General features: G+C 43.1%; 1 protein-coding gene across 1 annotated transcript in view; it reads right to left on the bottom strand.

The window, feature by feature from the left end:
• RAD51 (RAD51 recombinase) overlaps window positions 1–17,550 on the bottom strand; it is a 44,577-nt gene that overhangs the window by 4,339 nt on the left and 22,688 nt on the right. The window contains exons 6-9 of the mRNA XM_017864015.1: window positions 12,071–12,165; window positions 1,392–1,505; window positions 900–1,029; window positions 554–675 (exon numbers count right to left, since the gene is read on the bottom strand). Of these exons, the coding sequence (XP_017719504.1) occupies window positions 554–675; window positions 900–1,029; window positions 1,392–1,505; window positions 12,071–12,165 (461 nt within the window). The remainder of the gene's footprint in view (window positions 1–553; window positions 676–899; window positions 1,030–1,391; window positions 1,506–12,070; window positions 12,166–17,550) is intronic.

Here is a 17,550-nt window from a genome sequence, read left to right as displayed (position 1 = left end):
AAAAAAAAAAAAAATTTTCTTTCAAGGCACTGTCTTGATCTTTTGCCAGGCTGGAGTGCAGTGGTGTGTGATCATAGCTCAACACAGCCTCGAATTCCTACACTCAACTGATTCTCCTGCCTCAGTCTCCTTGGTAGCTAAGACTACAGGCACATGCCACCACACTGGCTACCTTTTTTGTAGAGACAGGGGCCTCACTTTGTTGCCCTGACTAGTCTCGAATTCCTGGCCTCAAGTCATCCTCTCACCTTGGCCTCCCAAAGTGTTGGTATTACCGGTGTGAGCCACAGTGCCCAGCCCAAACATTTTTTAAATAACGAGGGAGAGGCATCTCTATTATTCATATTCATTCTTCCACACTTGTGGGTTTTTAATTCTTTTATGAACTAAAACATCTATACCAACCAGAGCATGTTAATTAGTTCCAAGAGTTCCTAAGTGTCTATACAACAGTAGCTTTAACAGGGCTTAAATGAAAATATTATATATTCATGTCTACTTCACAGTTAACATGACATTCCAAAAAGAAGAATCGATCCCATCAACACCTTACCTGGTTGTTGATGCATGGGCGATGATATTTCCTCCAATAGGTTTTTTGGGATCAGCAGCAAACATGGCTGCTCCATCCACTTGGGCTACCACCTGATTAGTGATTACCACTGCTACACCAAACTGATGGGGAAAGGATAAATGTCAATTTTGTGGCCGTAGACACTCCAAGAACCTTAATGCTGCCAACACTTTGCCCACAAAGCAACGAATGACTAATGTCTCTCTTCTTCCTTTTCTAATAGAGCTTGATGATCTCAGGCACTGATGTCTTGGCCTCCTAGCAAGGTTCCTAGAATTCACAGCCACTGAAAGTAGGCATTCTCTGTCCCTATCCCACAACTTACCTCATCAGCAAGTCGCAGAAGCATCCGCAGAAACCTGGCCAAGTGCATCTGCCTGGCTGAAAGCTCACCTCGACCTGAGTAGTCCGTTCTGTAAAGAGCGGTGGCACTGTCTACAATAAGCAGTGCATACCTACAGGAAACAAGGATTCTCTGAAGCCTATTTCTAGCCTGTGTCAGATTCTGCTCCCTTCCTTACCACCCTAAAATCTCATATTCATAGTTTTTCTTGTATATAGATGTTTTATTAAAATATTTGCACAGCACTAACATCTGAGGCACCATTTAACAAGATTTCCAGCAAGTTCAAGTAGATTATGATTTCATTTTTAATAGGTACTTGACCTAAACTATAAAGCAAGAGTGTCAAAACAGGAATTAAACTTAAACCTCCTCATTTCTAATTCAAGCTACTATCAATCTGGCCAAATAGCCATTACAAGACTCAGGGAAGGACTCTAAGAACATATTTGGTGTCTTACACTGAACACACACCTAGATTCTACCATCATGGCTGATGCTTGATAAAGGAGCTGGGTCTGATGGTCTGTGTTGAACGCTCGAGCATATGCTACATTATCCAGGACATCACTGCCAGACAGACCATACCTATGGGAGAGAAGAGAACATTTTTAGGCTACACACAGAACTCAGGCAGATGAGCAATTCATCTCTGACAATTACCTGAACAGGGAGGGAAGAAGTGGTACTGAGAGTAGTTTCAGGGCCAAAGAATGTAATTCCCTTTCTATTAAGAAGTTCAGGCAAACTACAAGCAGAGAGATGATAGCACTCAACTACTCTGAGCTCTACAGGAAAGTAGAGCAAGTCTTCAGGACAAATCAAATCTATTCTTTTTTTTTTCTTTGAGACAGAGTCTTGCTCTGTCACCCAGGCTGGAGTGCAGTGGTGTGATCTCACTGCAACCTCCGCCTCCCAGGTTCATGCGATTCTGTTGCCTCAGCCTCCCGAATAGCTGGGATTACAGGTGTGTACTACCATGCATGGCTAATTTATTTTCAGTAGAGACAGGGTTTCGCCATACTGATCAGGCTGGTCTTGAACTCCTGACCTCATAATCTGCCCACCTCAGCCTCCCAAAATACTGGGACTACAGGCGTGAGCCACCACACCCAGCCTAAATCAAATCTATTCTTTGAGGGCCAGGAGCGGTGGTTCATGCCTGTAATCCTAGCACTTAGGGATGCCAAGGCAGGTGCATCACCTGATGTCAGGAGTTGGAGACCAGCCTGGCCAACATGGCAAATCCCTGTCTCTACTGAAAATACAAAAATTAGCTGGGCGTGGTGGCAGTCACCTATTATAATCCCAGCTACTTGGGAGGCTGAGGCAGGAGAATCACTTGAACCTGGGAGACGGAGGTTGCTGTGAGTGGAGATCGCACCATTGCACTCCAGACTGGGTGACAGAGTAAGACTCCATCTCAAAAAAAAAAAAAGTTCAAAAGAATGTTTACATAAAACCCAGTGTGCTATAATTATATTCTAGGTTTATGATTCTATCATGAAGATAAACAGATGGCATAAGGATAGAATTACACCTTATGATCCTGACCAAATAAAAGAATGAAGAGATGTGTTTATTTAGATCGTGAATGTATGGTTAAACAAACAAACAAACAAAAAGCTATAACAGGCGTAAGTACTTTACTTCACAAGTCTTCTAGTTGTGCCTCAAGAAACACTGATATGGCTGGGCACGGTGGCTTGCACCTGTAATCCCAGCAATTTGCGAGGCCAAGGTGCGCAGATCACTTGAGATCAGGAGTTTGAGAACAGCTAGCCTACATGGTGAAACACCGTCTCTACTAAAAATACAAACTGTAGCCGGGTGTGGTGGCAGTGGCAGGTGCCTGTAATCCCTGCTTCTCAGCTCCTCACAAGGCTGAGGCAGGAGAATCGCTTGAACCCAGGAGGCAGAGGTTGCAGTGAGCCGAGATCGCACCACTGCACTCCACCCTGCGTGACAGAGCAAGACTGTCTGAAAAACAAACAAACAAAAAAATACACTGATAAAATCCACTATCAGAAAGGGAGAAGAGGCTGGGCGCAGTGGCTCATGCTTGTAATCCCAGCACTTTGGGAGGCTGAGGAGGGAGGATTGCTTGAGCTCAGGAGTGTGAAACCAGCCTGGGCAACATGGCAAAACCCCGTCTCTATTTATAAAATTTAAAAAAATTAAAAATTAAAAAAGAAAGGAAGATTATCTATTTGCTATAAAAACAGAGAAGGTTTACCGGACAAAAGAATTATCCTAGCTTTTCTCTCAGCAGCACTCACAAAAAAAACTACGGGAACCTCTGTGCTTAGGCTCCAGAAGCAGGACATGGAATTCCCACAGCTTGGGAAAAGTTGGCTGGAAATAGCATCCTCTTTCATAGTGTTTCTTGAACTTCCTTAAAGATAAGAATAACCTGGAACACCCGTTAGGAAACAAATTCCTGGGCTGGGCACGGTGAGTCACGCCTGTAATCCTAGCACCTTGGGAGGCCAAGGCAAGCGGATCACTTGAGGTCAGGGGTCCGAGACTATCCTGGCCAACATGGTAAAACCCAATCTCTACTAAAAATACAAAAATTAGATGGGCATGGTGGTGCATGCCTGTAATCCCAGGTACTTGGGAGGTTGAGGCAGGAGAATCGCTTGAACCCGAGAGGAGGAGGTTGCAGTGAGCCGGTATCACGCCACCGCACTCCAGCCTGGCAGCCTGGGCGACGAGTGAAACTCCATCTCAAAAAAAAAAAAAAAAAAAAAAAAAAAAAAAAAAAAAAAAAAAAAAAAAAAAAAAATCCTGGGCCTAACCTAGACTCAATGAATTATAATTATCAGGAAAGAGCCTGGTAATCTGTATATTTAACAAATACCTCAGGTTATTCTTAACATGTACATTTGAAAATCTAAGCTTATCTCAAATGAGCGATTCTCCTGCCTCATTCTTTCACAGTACTTCAAAGATTTTCAAGCAAGGCTAGCAATTGTGGTCATGGTTTTCAAACTTTAGCAAGCATAAGATTACCTGGAGAGCTTGTGTTTTTTTTTTTTTTTGTATTTTTTTTTTGAGATGGAGCTTCGCTCTGTCAACCAGTCTGGAGTACAGTGGCACGATCTTGGCTCACTGCAACCTCCACCTCTCAGGTTCAAGCGATTCTTCTGCCTCAGCCTCCTGAGTAACTGGGATTACAGGCACCTGCCAACGTGCCCAGCTAGTTTTTGTATTTTTAGTAGAGACGGGGTTTTACCATGTTGGCTAGGGTGGTCTCAAACTCCTGGCCTCAGGTGATACACCCCCTCGGCCTCCCAAAGTGTTGGGATTACAGGCGTGAGCCATAGTGCCTGGCCCTGGAGAGCTTGTTAAAACAGGTTGCTAGCCCGAGTATCTGATTGTTTCTGATTCAGTAGATCTGAAGTCCCATCAGACAATTTGCATTTCTAATCTCAAGTAATGGTAATGCTGGGGACCACATTCTGGGAACCCCAGAGCTACAGTAACATGAATGTAGGTTAATATTCTTCAATAGGGCATGGCAAAAATTAATCAGTAAGGGCTCTTCTGTTGTGAACGAAAGAGGGCTATTTTTTATTAGCTTAAGGAGGCCTTGTGAGATTCTCAGAAATATACATTTTTTTCTTGATAGACCTGATTTTTTTTTTTTTTTCAGATGGAGTCTTGCTCTGTGGCCCAGGCTGGAGTGCAGTAGTGTGATCTCGGCTCACTGCAAGCTCTGCCTCCCGGGTTCACTCCATTCTCCTGCCTTAGCCTCCCGAGTAGCTGGGACTACAGGTACCCACCACAATGCCCAGCTAATTTTTTGTATTTTCAGTAGAGACAGGGTTTCACCATGTTAGCCAGGATGGTCTCGATCTCGATCTTGTGATCCGACCGCCTCGGCCTCCCAAAGTGCTGGGATTACAGGCGTAAGACACCGTGCCTGGCTGATAAAGAGACCTGATTAAAACAAATTAATGAAATTTCTATGTAAACATATTTTTCAGTGAGGCACAGTCACTTATGCCTGCCTGTAATCTCAGCACTTTGGGAGGCTAGGAGGGAGAATCACTCTAGGCCAAGAGTTCGAGACCAGCCTGGGCAACACAGTGAGACCTCATCTCTACAAAAATAATAGGCGGGGCACGGTGGCTCACGCCTGTAATCCCAGCATTTTGGGAGGCCAAGGCGGGTGAATCATGCGGTAAGGAGATCGAGACCATCCTGACTAACACAGTGAAACCCCGTCTCTACTAAAAAATACAAAAAAATTAGCCGGGTATGGTGGCGGGTGCCTGTAGTCCCAGCTACTCGGGAGGCTGAGGCAGGAGAATGGCGTGAACCCAGGAGGTGGAGCTTGCAGTGAGCCAAGATCGCACCACTGCACTTCAACCTGGGCGACAGAGCGAGACTCCGTCTCAGAAAAAAAAAAAAAGAAATAGACCGGGCGCTGTTGTTTATGCCTGTTATCCCAGCACTTTGGGAGGCTGAGGCAGGGGGATCACCTGAGGTCAGGAGTTCGAGACCAGCCTCAACATGGAGAAACCCCCCTCTCTACTAAAAATACAAAATTAGCCGGGCGTGGTGGTGTATGCCTGTAATCCCAGCTATTCAGGAGGCTGAGGCAGAAGAATTGCTTGAACATGGGAGGCGAGGTTGCGGTGAGCCAAGATCGTGCCATTGCACTCCAGCCTGGGCAACAAGAGCAAAACTCTGTCTCAAAAAAAAAAAAAAAAAACAAGGAAAAGAAAGAAAAATAGAAAAATATTTGCTGGGCTTGGTGGTGCGTGCCTGTAATCCCAGCTACACTGAGGAGGGAGGACTGCCTGAGCCCTGGAGGCTGCAGTGAGCTATGATTGTACTGTTGCATTCTAGCGGGGCAGAGTGAGACCCCATCTCTAAAAACACAAACAAAAAAAAATATTTTTTGTGAGCAAAACATTCATTAACAAATGCTGAATGCATTGCTCTATGGCTTGGGCATCCAGTGGTTGACCAAATCAAAGTTCTTGTCCTCATAACCTATATTTTACTAGCTCATCTATCCTATCTGAATACTTACTTACGTTACGAGACGATGTTTTAGTGACTCTGTCCAAAAGAGAATCCTTAAACTACTAAAATAGTATACTTAAAAGTATGAATGCTGTACAAGATTGCCAAAACAATTTTGGGAGGGAAGACACAAGTATATACATCTTCAGAAAACTAAGATCAGGCTGCAAAAGAGTAATTCCTTTTCCTTCATAGGAATTTTGTAGGCAGAGGCAAAAAGCTGCAATTACTATTTCAACCTAATTTTGTGCTTCAGTGGTATACATGTAATAGGTTGCAGTCCTCAAATTACAAGCTGGGAAAGATAATTTGATTATAAAACAAGAGAGAATATTCTCCTCAACTTATTTAGGCAGGTTCCAACTTGAGTCGAGTCTGACATCTCAGCATACAATTAAACTGTTTTATCACTGGGTTTCCATAAAATGTGTGGCAGGGCTAAATTACCACATTTGACCCTACACAAAGGAAAAGAAGTAAAACAATTTTCAAAACTTTATTTGAGGATACAGAAACTTATAACCTCTTCACAAGCTTTACTCAGGTATAATTAACATACCTCAAAAATGGCCTGCTTGTAAGTATAAAATTCATTGAGAGCTTTAGTGAATTTGCAGAGTTGTATAACCATGAGCACAATCCAATTTTAGAACATTTTCATCACCCCTAAAAAAATCTCTCAGCTTCATTCACAGTTACTCCTAATCGATAGTAACCACAATTCTTCTATCTCTTAGATTATCCCCTTCTGGAAATTTCATATAAACGGAATCATACAATATGTGGTCTTTTGTGTTTAACTTCTATCATTTACCATATTTCAAAGTTCATCCATGTTGTTAACATGTATCAGTACTTAAGTTCTTTTTTTATTGCTGAAGAGTATCCCATTGTATGGAGAAAACAAATTTTGTTTATTCATTTACCAGTTGATGGACATTTTGGGCTATTACAGTGATACCATAAACATTATCATACAAGTCTTTATATGACATGTTTTTATTTCTCTTGGGTATATAACTAGAGTAAAATTGCTGCATCATATGGCAAATTTATTTTTAACTTTTTAAGCAGCCACCTGTTTTGCAAAGAGACCACCAATGCATATTGTCACCAGCAATATGTGAGGGTTCCAGTTTCTCTACGTCCTCCCAGTATTTGTTACTGTCTTTTTTATTATAGCCTTCATAGTGGGTGTGAAGTGGTAGCTCACCACGGTTTCAATTTGCATTTTCCTGATGATTAATGATGTTGAGCATCTGTTTATGTGCTTATCAGCCATTGTATATCCTCTTTGGAGAGATGTCTATTCAAATCCTTTGCCCATTTAAACAACTGGATTATCTTTTTATTGTTGGGTTATAATAGTTCTTCATATATTCTGGATACTAGACCTTTATCAGATACATGATTTGCAAATATTTTCTCACATTCTTTGGGTTATCTTTTCATTTCCTTCATAGTGTCCTTTGAAGCACAAAAGTTTTTAATTTTGATGAAGTGAAAACTCACTCTATTATCAATTTATTCTTTCATGGACTGTGTGTTTGGTGTTGTAGTTAATAAATATTTGCCTACCCCAAGGTCACTAAGATTTTCTCCCATGTTCTCTCTGAAAAATTATAGTTTAGGCTCTTATTTAGGATTACCACCCTTTTAAAAACAGTATAGTAAAACATGTAACATTAAATTGAGCATTTTAACTATTTTAAAGTATATAGTTCAGGTGCATTAAGGATATTCATGCTGCTATGCAACCATCACCCACTATTCATCTCCAGAGCTTTTTCATCATCCCAAACTGAAACTGTACCATTAAACAATAACACCCCAGTCTCCCTACCCTCAGAAAACCACCATTCTACTTTCTGTCTGATTTTGAAGTACCACATATTAGCGGAATCATACAGTTTTTGTCCTTTTTTTTTTCCTTTTCCGAGCCAGAGTTTCACTCTTGTTGCTCAGGCTATAGTGCAATGGCATGATCTCAGCACACTGCAACCTCCAACTCCCAGGTTCAAGCGATTCTTCTGCCTCAGCCTCCGGAGTAGCTGGGATTACAGGTGTGTGCCACCATGCCTGGCTAATTTTTCATATTTTTAGTAGTGATGGGGATTCACTATGTTGGCCAGGCTGGTCTCAACTGACCTAAGGTGATCCACCTGCCTCGGCCTCTCAAAGTGCTGGGATTACAGGCATGAAGCCACTGCGCCCGGCCTCAGTTTTTGTCTTTTTGTGACTAACTTATTTCACTTAGCATGTCCTCAAGGTGAGTGGATGTTAATAGCATGTGTCAGAATTTCCTAGCTTTTTATCTGCAGGACTAGGTCTAAGAAAAAATTTTTTTTCTTCCTTTTAAGGCTAAATTAACATTTCATTGTGTGTATATACCACATGTTATATATTCATTTGTCAATGGACATTGGGTTATTTCCAAAGCTATTATGAGTAATGCTGCTATGAACATCGGTGTCCAAGTCTCTGAGTTCCTGTTTTCAATTCTTTTGAATATATAGCTGGAAATGGAACTGTTGGATCACATGGTCATTCTGTGTTTAATTTTTTGAGGAATGACCACACTGTTATCTATTTTAATTTTTACGTGTGGTGTATAGTAAGGGTCTAAAGTTATTGTTTTGCATTTGGAAATTCACCTACATCAGCACCATTTATTGAAAAGACCATTCTTTCCCTCATTAAATTGCCTTGTCAGCCAGGTTTGGTGGCTCACATCTGTAATCCTAACACTTTGGGAAGGTTGAGTTGGGAGGATCACCTGAGGCCAGAAGTTCGAGACCAGTCTGGGCAACACAGCGAGACCATGTATATTTGTAAAAAATTTAAAATTTTAAAAAAATTGCCTGTTACCTTTGTCAAAAATCAAGTGACCATAAAAGTTTCATTTCTGAACTCTCCATGTTTATCCTTATGCCATCACCATATTGTCTTGGTTATTGTAGCTTTATAATAAGTTTTTAAACCAAAAAGTCTAAAATCTCAAATTTTCTTTTTCCAGACATTTCAGCTATTCTGGGTCCTTTGCATTTCCATATGTTATATCCCATAAATGTTGTGATTATTTTGTAAATTTCTGCAAAAAAAAAGCTTGCTGGAATTTTGATAAGGATTGTGTTGAATCTGTAGATAAATCTGAGGAGAACTGCCTTTTCTTGAGACAGACTCCACCCAGGCTGGAGTGCAGTGGCACAATCTCAGATTACTGCAACCTCTGTCTCCCTGGTTCAAGTGATTCTCCTTCTTCACCCTCCCAAGTAGCTCGGACTACAGGCAGTACGCCACTATGTCTGGCTAATTTTTTTTTTTTTTTTTTTTGAGACGGAATCTCGCTCTGTCGCCCAGGCTGGAGTGCAGTGGCTGGATCTCAGCTCACTGCAAGCTCCGCCTCCCAGGTTCACACAATTCTCCTGCCTCAGCCTCCCGAGTAGCTGGGACTACAGGCGCCCGCCACTTTGCCCGGCTAGTTTTTTGTATTTTTTTTAGTAGAGACGGGGTTTTACCATGTTAGCCAGGATGGTCTCGATCTCCTGACCTCGTGATCCGCCCATCTCGGCCTCCCAAAGTGCTGGGATTGCAGGCTTGAGCCACCGCACCCGGCCAATTTTTGTATTTTTAGTAGAGACAGGGTTTCGCCATGCTGGTCAGGCTGGTCTTGAACTCCTGACCTCAGGTAATCCGCCCACCTTGGCCTCCCAAAGTGTTGGGATTAAGGTGTGCGCCCCTGTACCTGGCCAAGAATGCCATTTTAATAATATTGAGTTTCCCCATCCATGATATGGAATGTTTCTCTTTATGTAAATCTTCCATTTTTCTCAGCAATATTTTAAGAGTTTTTGCTGTACAAATCTTACATTCCTTTTGTTAAATTTATTCCTAAGTATTTTATTCTTTTTCATGCTACTGTGAAGTTTTTTTTTTTTTTTAAGCTTGACTTTTGAATTGTTATGGTCTAGTGTATAGAAATACAATGGATTTTTGTATATTGATACTGTATTCTGCAACTTTCCTGAACCAGTTTATTTAGTTCTAGTTTTTCTTGTGGGTGGATTCCTTAGGATTTTCTTTTTTTTTTTTTTTTTTTTTTTTTTGAGACGGAGTCTCGCTCTGTCGCCCAAGCTGGAGTGCAGTGGCCGGATCTCAGCTCACTGCAAGCTCCGCCTCCCGGGTTCACGCCATTCTCCTGCCTCAGCCTCCCGAGTAGCTGGGACTATAGGCCCCGCCACCTCACCCGGCTAGTTTTTTGTATTTTTTAGTAGAGATGGGGTTTCACCGTGTTAGCCAGGATGGTCTCGATCTCCTGACCTTGTGATCCGCCCGCCTCGGCCTCCCAAAGTGCTGGGATTACAGGCTTGAGCCACCGCGCCCGGCAGGATTTTCTACATATAGCACCATGTCATCAGTAAATAGTTTTCCTTCTTCCATTCCAATCCGGATGCCACTTATTTCATTTGCTTGTCTGACTACACTGTCCACAATCTTCGGTACATTGCTGAATGTAAATAGTGAAAGTGGGCATCCTTGCCTTGTTACTGACTTTAGGGGGAAAAGCATTCAGAATTTCACCATTAAGGCTGGGTGCAGTGGCTCACACCTGTAATCCCAGCACTTTTGGGAGGCCAAGGCAGGCAGATCACTTGAGGTCAGGAGTCTGAGACCAGCCTGGCCAACATGGAGAAACCCTATCTCTTCTAAAAATACAAAAATTAGCTGGGCGTGGTGACACAAGCCTGTAGTACCAGCTATTCGGGAGGCTGAGGCAGGAGAGTCACTTGAACCCGAGAGGTGGAAGTTGCAGTGAGACAAGATACCACCACTGCATTCCAGTCTGGGCAACAGAGGACTTTCACCATTTAGTATGATGCTACCTGTAGGTATTTCACAGATGCCCTTCAGCAGGACCTCTGATACATGTTATATTCATTATTGAGAGTGAGATATTGAAGTATGTATCCATTACTGAAAATGAAAAACTGGTCCCCTACTATTATTGTTGTCTATTTTCCCCTTTAATTCAGTTTTTGTTTCGTGTATTTTGGGGCTTTGTTGTTAGGCGTGTGTATATGTTTTTTTTTTCTTTTTTTTTTGAGGCGGAGTCTTGCTCTGTCACCCAGGCTGGAGTGCAGTGGCCGGATCTCAGCTCACTGCAAGCTTCCCCTCCCGGGTTCCCGCCATTCTCCTGCCTCAGCCTCCCAAGTAGCTGGGACTACAAGCGCCCGCCACCTCGCCCGGCTAGTTTTTTGTATTTTTTAGTAGAGACGGGGTTTCATTGTGTTAGCCAGGATGGTCTCGATCTCCTGACCTTGTGATCTGCCCGTCTCGGCCTCCCAAAGTGCTGGGATTACAGGCTTGAGCCACCGCGCCCGGCCAGGCGTGTGTATATGTTTACAACTGTTATATCTTCCTGACAAACTGACCTTTTAATTATAAAATCTTCCTCTTTGTATATAATGTGTTGTCTTAAAGTGTACTTTGTCTGATAATAGTATAGCCACTCAGGGTCTCTTATGATTACTATTTGCATGCAGTATCTTTTTCCATTCTTTTACTTTCTAAAGGGTTTCTCTGGAAGAAAACATAGTTGGATTTTTTTTTTTTTTTAATCCAGTCTGAGAGCAACTCTAAAGAATGCCTTTTTCTGGCCAGGTGTGGTGGCCCACGCCTGTAATCTCAGCACTTTGGGAGGTCAAGGGAGGTGGATCACCTGAGGTCAGGAGTCCAAGACCAGCCTGGCCAACATGGTGAAACCCCATCTCTACTAAAAATACAAAAAATTAGCTGGGCGTGGTGGCAGGTGCCTGTAATCTCAGCTACTAGGGAGACTGAGGTGGGGGAATTGCTTGAACCCGGGAGGTGAAGGTTGCAGTGAGCTGAGATCACGCCATTGCACTCTAGCCTGGGTGACAAGAGCAAGGCTCCATCTGGGGAGAAAAAAAAAAAGAACACCTTTTTCTACTAAGGAAGTCATTCTTTTGAACCACACATATAACTTTGGGAAGTGGGGTTATAGAAGAAACACTCTTTGGCCAAACTAACCCGGGCAGTCACTACTTTGATAAGTGTAGCCATATTCTCTCTTATCTAAACCAGTAACCTACCTCTCAGCCACTGCCAGCAGTCGTTCTGGCCTAAAGGTACCCTCGGTGTCAATGTACATGGCCTTTCCTTCACCTCCACCCCGGTCAATGGGAAGCTATAGAGAACAAAAACAACAGTGGAAATGAACATTGTATTTCTGATATAGCTGACCAAGTTTCTCATGACATCTTTATAATTCCTCCAAGGCAAAGGGGAAAAAACACCTAAGAATGAGAGTGGTAGGAAGGTGGCATTCCCTTCTGATATTAATAGCAATACAGCTAGAAAAAAATGTAAAGCTGATTGTGTCTCAGTACATACAGCTAGTCTTGTCAGAACTGGACTGCTTAGAAATACAGCCCAAAGGCCGGGCGCGGTGGCTCAAGCCTGTAATCCCAGCACTTTGGGAGGCCGAAGACGGGGCGGCAAGACCATCCTGGCTAACCCAAGTGAAACCCCGTCTGCTACTAAAAAAAAAAAAAATACAAAAACTAGCCATTGGCGAGGTTGGGCGGGGGCCTGGTAGTCCCAGCTACTCGGGAGGCTGAGGCAGGGAGAATGCGTAAAACCGGGAGGCGGGAGCTTTGCAGTGAGCGAAGACCGGCCAACTTGCACTCCAGCCTGGGAGGACAGAGCGGAGACCCGTTCTCAAAAAAAAAAAAAAAAAAAAAAAAGAAGAGAAATACAGCACAAAGGAGGTAATTATTTTCTTCTCTTTTTTTTTATTGCGATGGAGTCTCACTCTGTCGCCCAGGCTGGAGTGCAGTGGCGTTATCTTGGTTCACGGCAACCTCCACTTCCTGGGTTCAAGCAATTCTCCTGCCTCAGCCTCCCGAGTAGCTGAGATTAAAGGCCACCATGCCCAGCTAATTTTTGTATTATTAGTAGACACAGGGTTTCACCAAGTTGGCTAGGCTGGTCTTGAACTCCTGACCTCAGGTGATCTGCCTGCCTTGGCCTCCCAAAGTGCTGGGATTACAGGCACGAGCCACTGCGCCTGGCCTTTTTTTGTTTTGGAGGTAAGATCTCACTCTGCCGCCCAGGCTGGAGTGCAGTGATGCAATCTTGAACTCCTGAGCACAGGTGATCCACCCACCTTAGCCTCCCAAAGTGCTGGGATTACAGGCGTGAGCCACGGTGCAACCTCTGCATTCCGGGCTCAGGTGATCCTCCCATCTTAGCCTCCCGAATAGCTGAGACCATAGGTGTGCACCACCACCACACCCGTTAAATTTTTTTGTAGACAGGGTTTTGCCACATTGCCCAAGCCGGTCTTAAACTCCTGGACTCAAGTGATCTGCCTGACTCAGCCTCTTAAAGTGCTGGGATAACAGGCATGAGCCACCACACCTGGCCAGTAATAAAATTCTGTAACTGCATGCCAACACAAGACTGATCAATTCAAAAGCACAAAAACTTGGAAGACCATTTACCTTAGCTTTAATCAATAACGGGCCATGATCCAAAGCCCAGTTGATCTTAGCATGTCTAAATCAAACTTACACTTCACTTTATTGAGCAGTTCATTCTTCAGGGGTACTAAAGGGGCTTGTCAATGCCCTCGGAGTATCCATACCAAATTTCAAGTGTGAGCAAGAAAGAAAAAAACATATTTGCTCCAATAGTATAAACAAGATATTTAAAATGAATAACTGGAGAAAATAGAAAAATAAGTAGTAGAAAGAATTTTGAAATCAGAAAGGAAAGAAAAGAGAAGTAAATGAAATGCCATGAAAACTGTCTCATGAGCCACTCAAGGAAATCTCTGCTTTAGGCTACCCATCCCATACCAGATACCTTTGAATTTTTCTACAAAGTTTAAGTGAATGATGCTAAAGGGTAATTTCCACTCTAGAAATCTACTTTGGAGTCGTAATTCACCTTTAAATTCTGAGAAAAATCCCTTAGAACATTTTATGTTAAAGTTCTAGGAGAACCAAATTTTTTCTTTCTTTTTTTTTTTTTTGAGATGGAGTTTTGCTCTTGTTGCACAGGCTGGAGTGCAATGGCACGATCTCAGCTCACCACAACCTCTGCCTCCCAGGTTCAAGCAATGCTCCTCCCTCAGCCTCCCAAGTAGCTGGGATTTCAGGCACGCACCACCACACCTGACTAATTTTGTATTTTTTAGTAGAGATGGGGTTTCTCCACATTGGTCAGGCTGGTCTCAAACTCCTGACGTCAGGTGATTCACCCACCTTGGCCTCCCACAGTGCTGGGATTATAGGCATGAGCCACTGCGCCTGGCCCAAATTTTTTCTTATCTTCGAGAATTTTTTTTGAAATTACAAAACAAGTATGTGCTTATATTAAAAATCCAAACAATATAGAAGTATAGGGCCGGGCATGGTGGCTCACACCTGTAATCCCAGCAGTTTGGGAGGCCAAGGTGAGTGGATCACTTGAGGTCAGGAGTTCGAGACCAGCCTGGCCAACATGGTGAAACCCTGTCTCTACTAAAAATACAAAAATTACCTGGGTGTGGTGGTGCGCACCTGTAATCCCAGCTACTCGGGAGGCTGCGGCACAAGAATTGCTTGAAACCAGGAGGCGGAGGGTACAGTGAGTGAGATCGTGCTGTTGCACTCCAGCTTGGGTGACAGCTGACTTTAGTGTATACAGTTATGGAAGCCTTTGTTAATTTGGTAAGGGAAAAATTATGCTACTATTTGGCAGATAAAATCTTTTTTTTTTTTTTTGAGACAGAGTCTCGCTGTGTCACCCAAGCTGGAGGGGACTGGCCAGATCTCCGCTGACTGCAAGCTCCGCCTCCCGGGTTTCCGCCATTCTCCTGCCTCAGCCTCCCGAGTAGCTGGGACTACAGGCGTCCGCCACCTTGCCCGGCTAGTTTTTTGTATTTTTTAGTAGAGACGGGGTTTCACCGTGTTAGCCAGGATGGTCTCGATCTCCTGACCTTGTGATCCGCCCGCCTTGGCCTCCCAAAGTGCTGGGATTACAGGCTTGAGCCACCGCGCCCGGCCGGCAGATAAAATCTTTCACATCATGGGAATCCATGGAAGGAGCAAAGGACACATATACAACAAAAGAGGGTGGTGCCTAAAGAAAGATTTGGAACCAGTGGCCAAGAAGACAGAGAGCAGAAGCTGCCTCAGCTTCTTGGAAAGGAGGAAATATTAACACTCTGGGGGCTAAGTCCCCAGGAAATAAGATAAATGAAGTTTCCCTTACTCCTACCTCCAGGTAATATTAAGTGCTACTATGACAGGGGATTTTTTTTTCCAGTTGAATAGACTTCTTTGGCAAAGGAAAGCCACAGATGATTGGGCATAGGTAGGCAGACTGACAACAGGATAGTGGACAAGCTCCCAGGGTAAGCTCAGGGGGATGGATTGCACGCTCTGTTCTCCAGCTTATTTGGCCCTTTCCACCTTGCCCTCCCAGTGCCATCATAGCCATCTTCTATTATTGGATTGGGATACCATCAGGTTAGCTCTTCTTAGGACCATAATTCAACACTTCTTCTCATTTTATAGTGATTCACTTTGTTTCTAACTTTTACCATTTTAATGATGCTTTGGTATAAATTCTTTGTACATTTATCTTTGCGTATATGTGAACTGTTCTGTAAGACAAATTTTTTGTCAAAGGGTATGTGATTTTTTTGTTTTGTGTTTTTTTTTTTGAGATGGAGTCTCGCTCTGTCACCCAGGCTGTAGTGCAGTGGCGCAATCTCAGCTCACTGCAACCTCTGCCTCCCGCGTTCAAGCAATTCTCTGCCTCAGTCTCCCAAGTAGCTGAGATTATAGGCACCCACCACCCCGCCTGGCTAATTTTTGTATTTTTAGTAGAGACGGGGTTTCACCATCTTAGCCAGGCTGTTCTTGAACTCCTGACATCGTGATCCATCCACCTCAGCCTCCCAAAGTGCTGGGATTACAGGCATGAGCCACCACGCCCAGCTGCACATGTGTTTTTAAAATTGGTACTTGTGTTAAATTGTCTTCTCAGAATTGCTTTTATTTTTATTTTTTAATTGAGATGGGTCTGGCCATATTCCCCAGACTCATCTGGAACTCCTGGGTTCAAGCAATCCTCCTGCCTCAGCCTCCAAAGTGCTGGAATTAAAAGCATGAGTCACTATGCCCGGCCCAGTATTTTAAAATTACTGTAGTATTTTGAACAAGCATGGGCTAATTCACTTTGTAACCTAACTGCAGTTCTCAACTTTATGACTTTTCTATGACAGAGAGATCTAACACATAACAGGGTTTTACTTTATTAAACTGATAAATTTGAACAAATGAGAGTAGATCATGTTTAGATTTAAGTAATAGTCTAACGTCCTCTCTATATCCCTGGTTCCAACTCTCAGGCTAATGAAATGTAATCTTTTCTATTATTAATTAGCATTCTTTTTCTTTAAAAAAAAATCAACGATCTATATAGTTGTTCAGCCATCTGCAAATGTTATTTTAACAGGCCATGTTTACTTGAGAATTTTGCTTTAGTTTATTGTTGACAGACATCATTTGACTACTTAATAAACATTCTCAGGCTAGGATTCTATTTGTACAACTTTGGAGCATCAGCATGCTATGCTGAGTTGCTATGGCAACTACAGATACTGTGTACTATAGTCTAAGTATTTATTCTACAAAAGTCCCTGTCAAAACAACATGGGAAAACATTTCTATTTAAAAAGGTCACACATCATGTCAAATGACGGATGTAAGAGTGACATTTTAAACAGCCCTAGTTCCCTTTAGCTATCAAATTTCTAATGGAGCTCAGGCAATAGCTACAGCTTCTATAATTTACCCTTGCTCTTCTCAATGTTTCCTCCCTTATAATCATAAAAGGTCTCCTACATATCCTCCTCCCCCCCACAACTCTTTCTTCCTAATGATTATAAGGATCTGGGTGCAGAGGCATTCGCTTGTAATCCCAGCTACGTGGGAGGCTGAGGTGGGAAGACTGCTTGCGCTCAGGAGTTTGAGAACAGCTGGGGCAACATAGGGAGACCCAATCTCCAAAAGAAAAAAAAAAAAAGAATTTATTTCTGAGGAGAGTTAACGATGGATTAGGTCTACTTGATACTGAAACACTAGCTTGGCTGTCTCATAAGACATATGGTAGCCAGCTGGGTGCGGTGGCTCACGCCTGTAATCCCAACACTTTGAGAGGCCGAGGCGGGCAGATCACGAAGTCAGGAGATCGAGACCATCCTGGCTAACACGGTGAAACCCCGTCTCTACCAAAAATACAAAAAATTAGCCAAGCGTGGCAGCGGGCACCTATAGTCCCAGCTACTCGGGAGGTTGAGGCAGAAGAATGGCGTGAACCCAGGAGGCAGAGCTTGCAGTGAGCCTAGATGGCGCCACTGCACTCTAGCCTGGGTGACAGAGCGAGACTCTGTCTCAAAAAAAAAAAAAAAAAAAAAAAAAAAAAAAAAAAAAAAAAGAGATATGGTAACGCAAAGAAAACATTAGTGGAGCAATAAAAGAAGCAATTAAAATGACAACAGCCGGGCGCCGTGGCT

This window comes from Rhinopithecus bieti, unplaced genomic scaffold, assembly GCF_001698545.2.
Source record: "Rhinopithecus bieti isolate Rb0 unplaced genomic scaffold, ASM169854v2 scaffold_74225, whole genome shotgun sequence".
In the NCBI taxonomy this organism is placed as follows: domain Eukaryota; kingdom Metazoa; phylum Chordata; class Mammalia; order Primates; family Cercopithecidae; genus Rhinopithecus; species Rhinopithecus bieti.
This window is presented reverse-complemented; position numbering and strand designations above follow the sequence as displayed.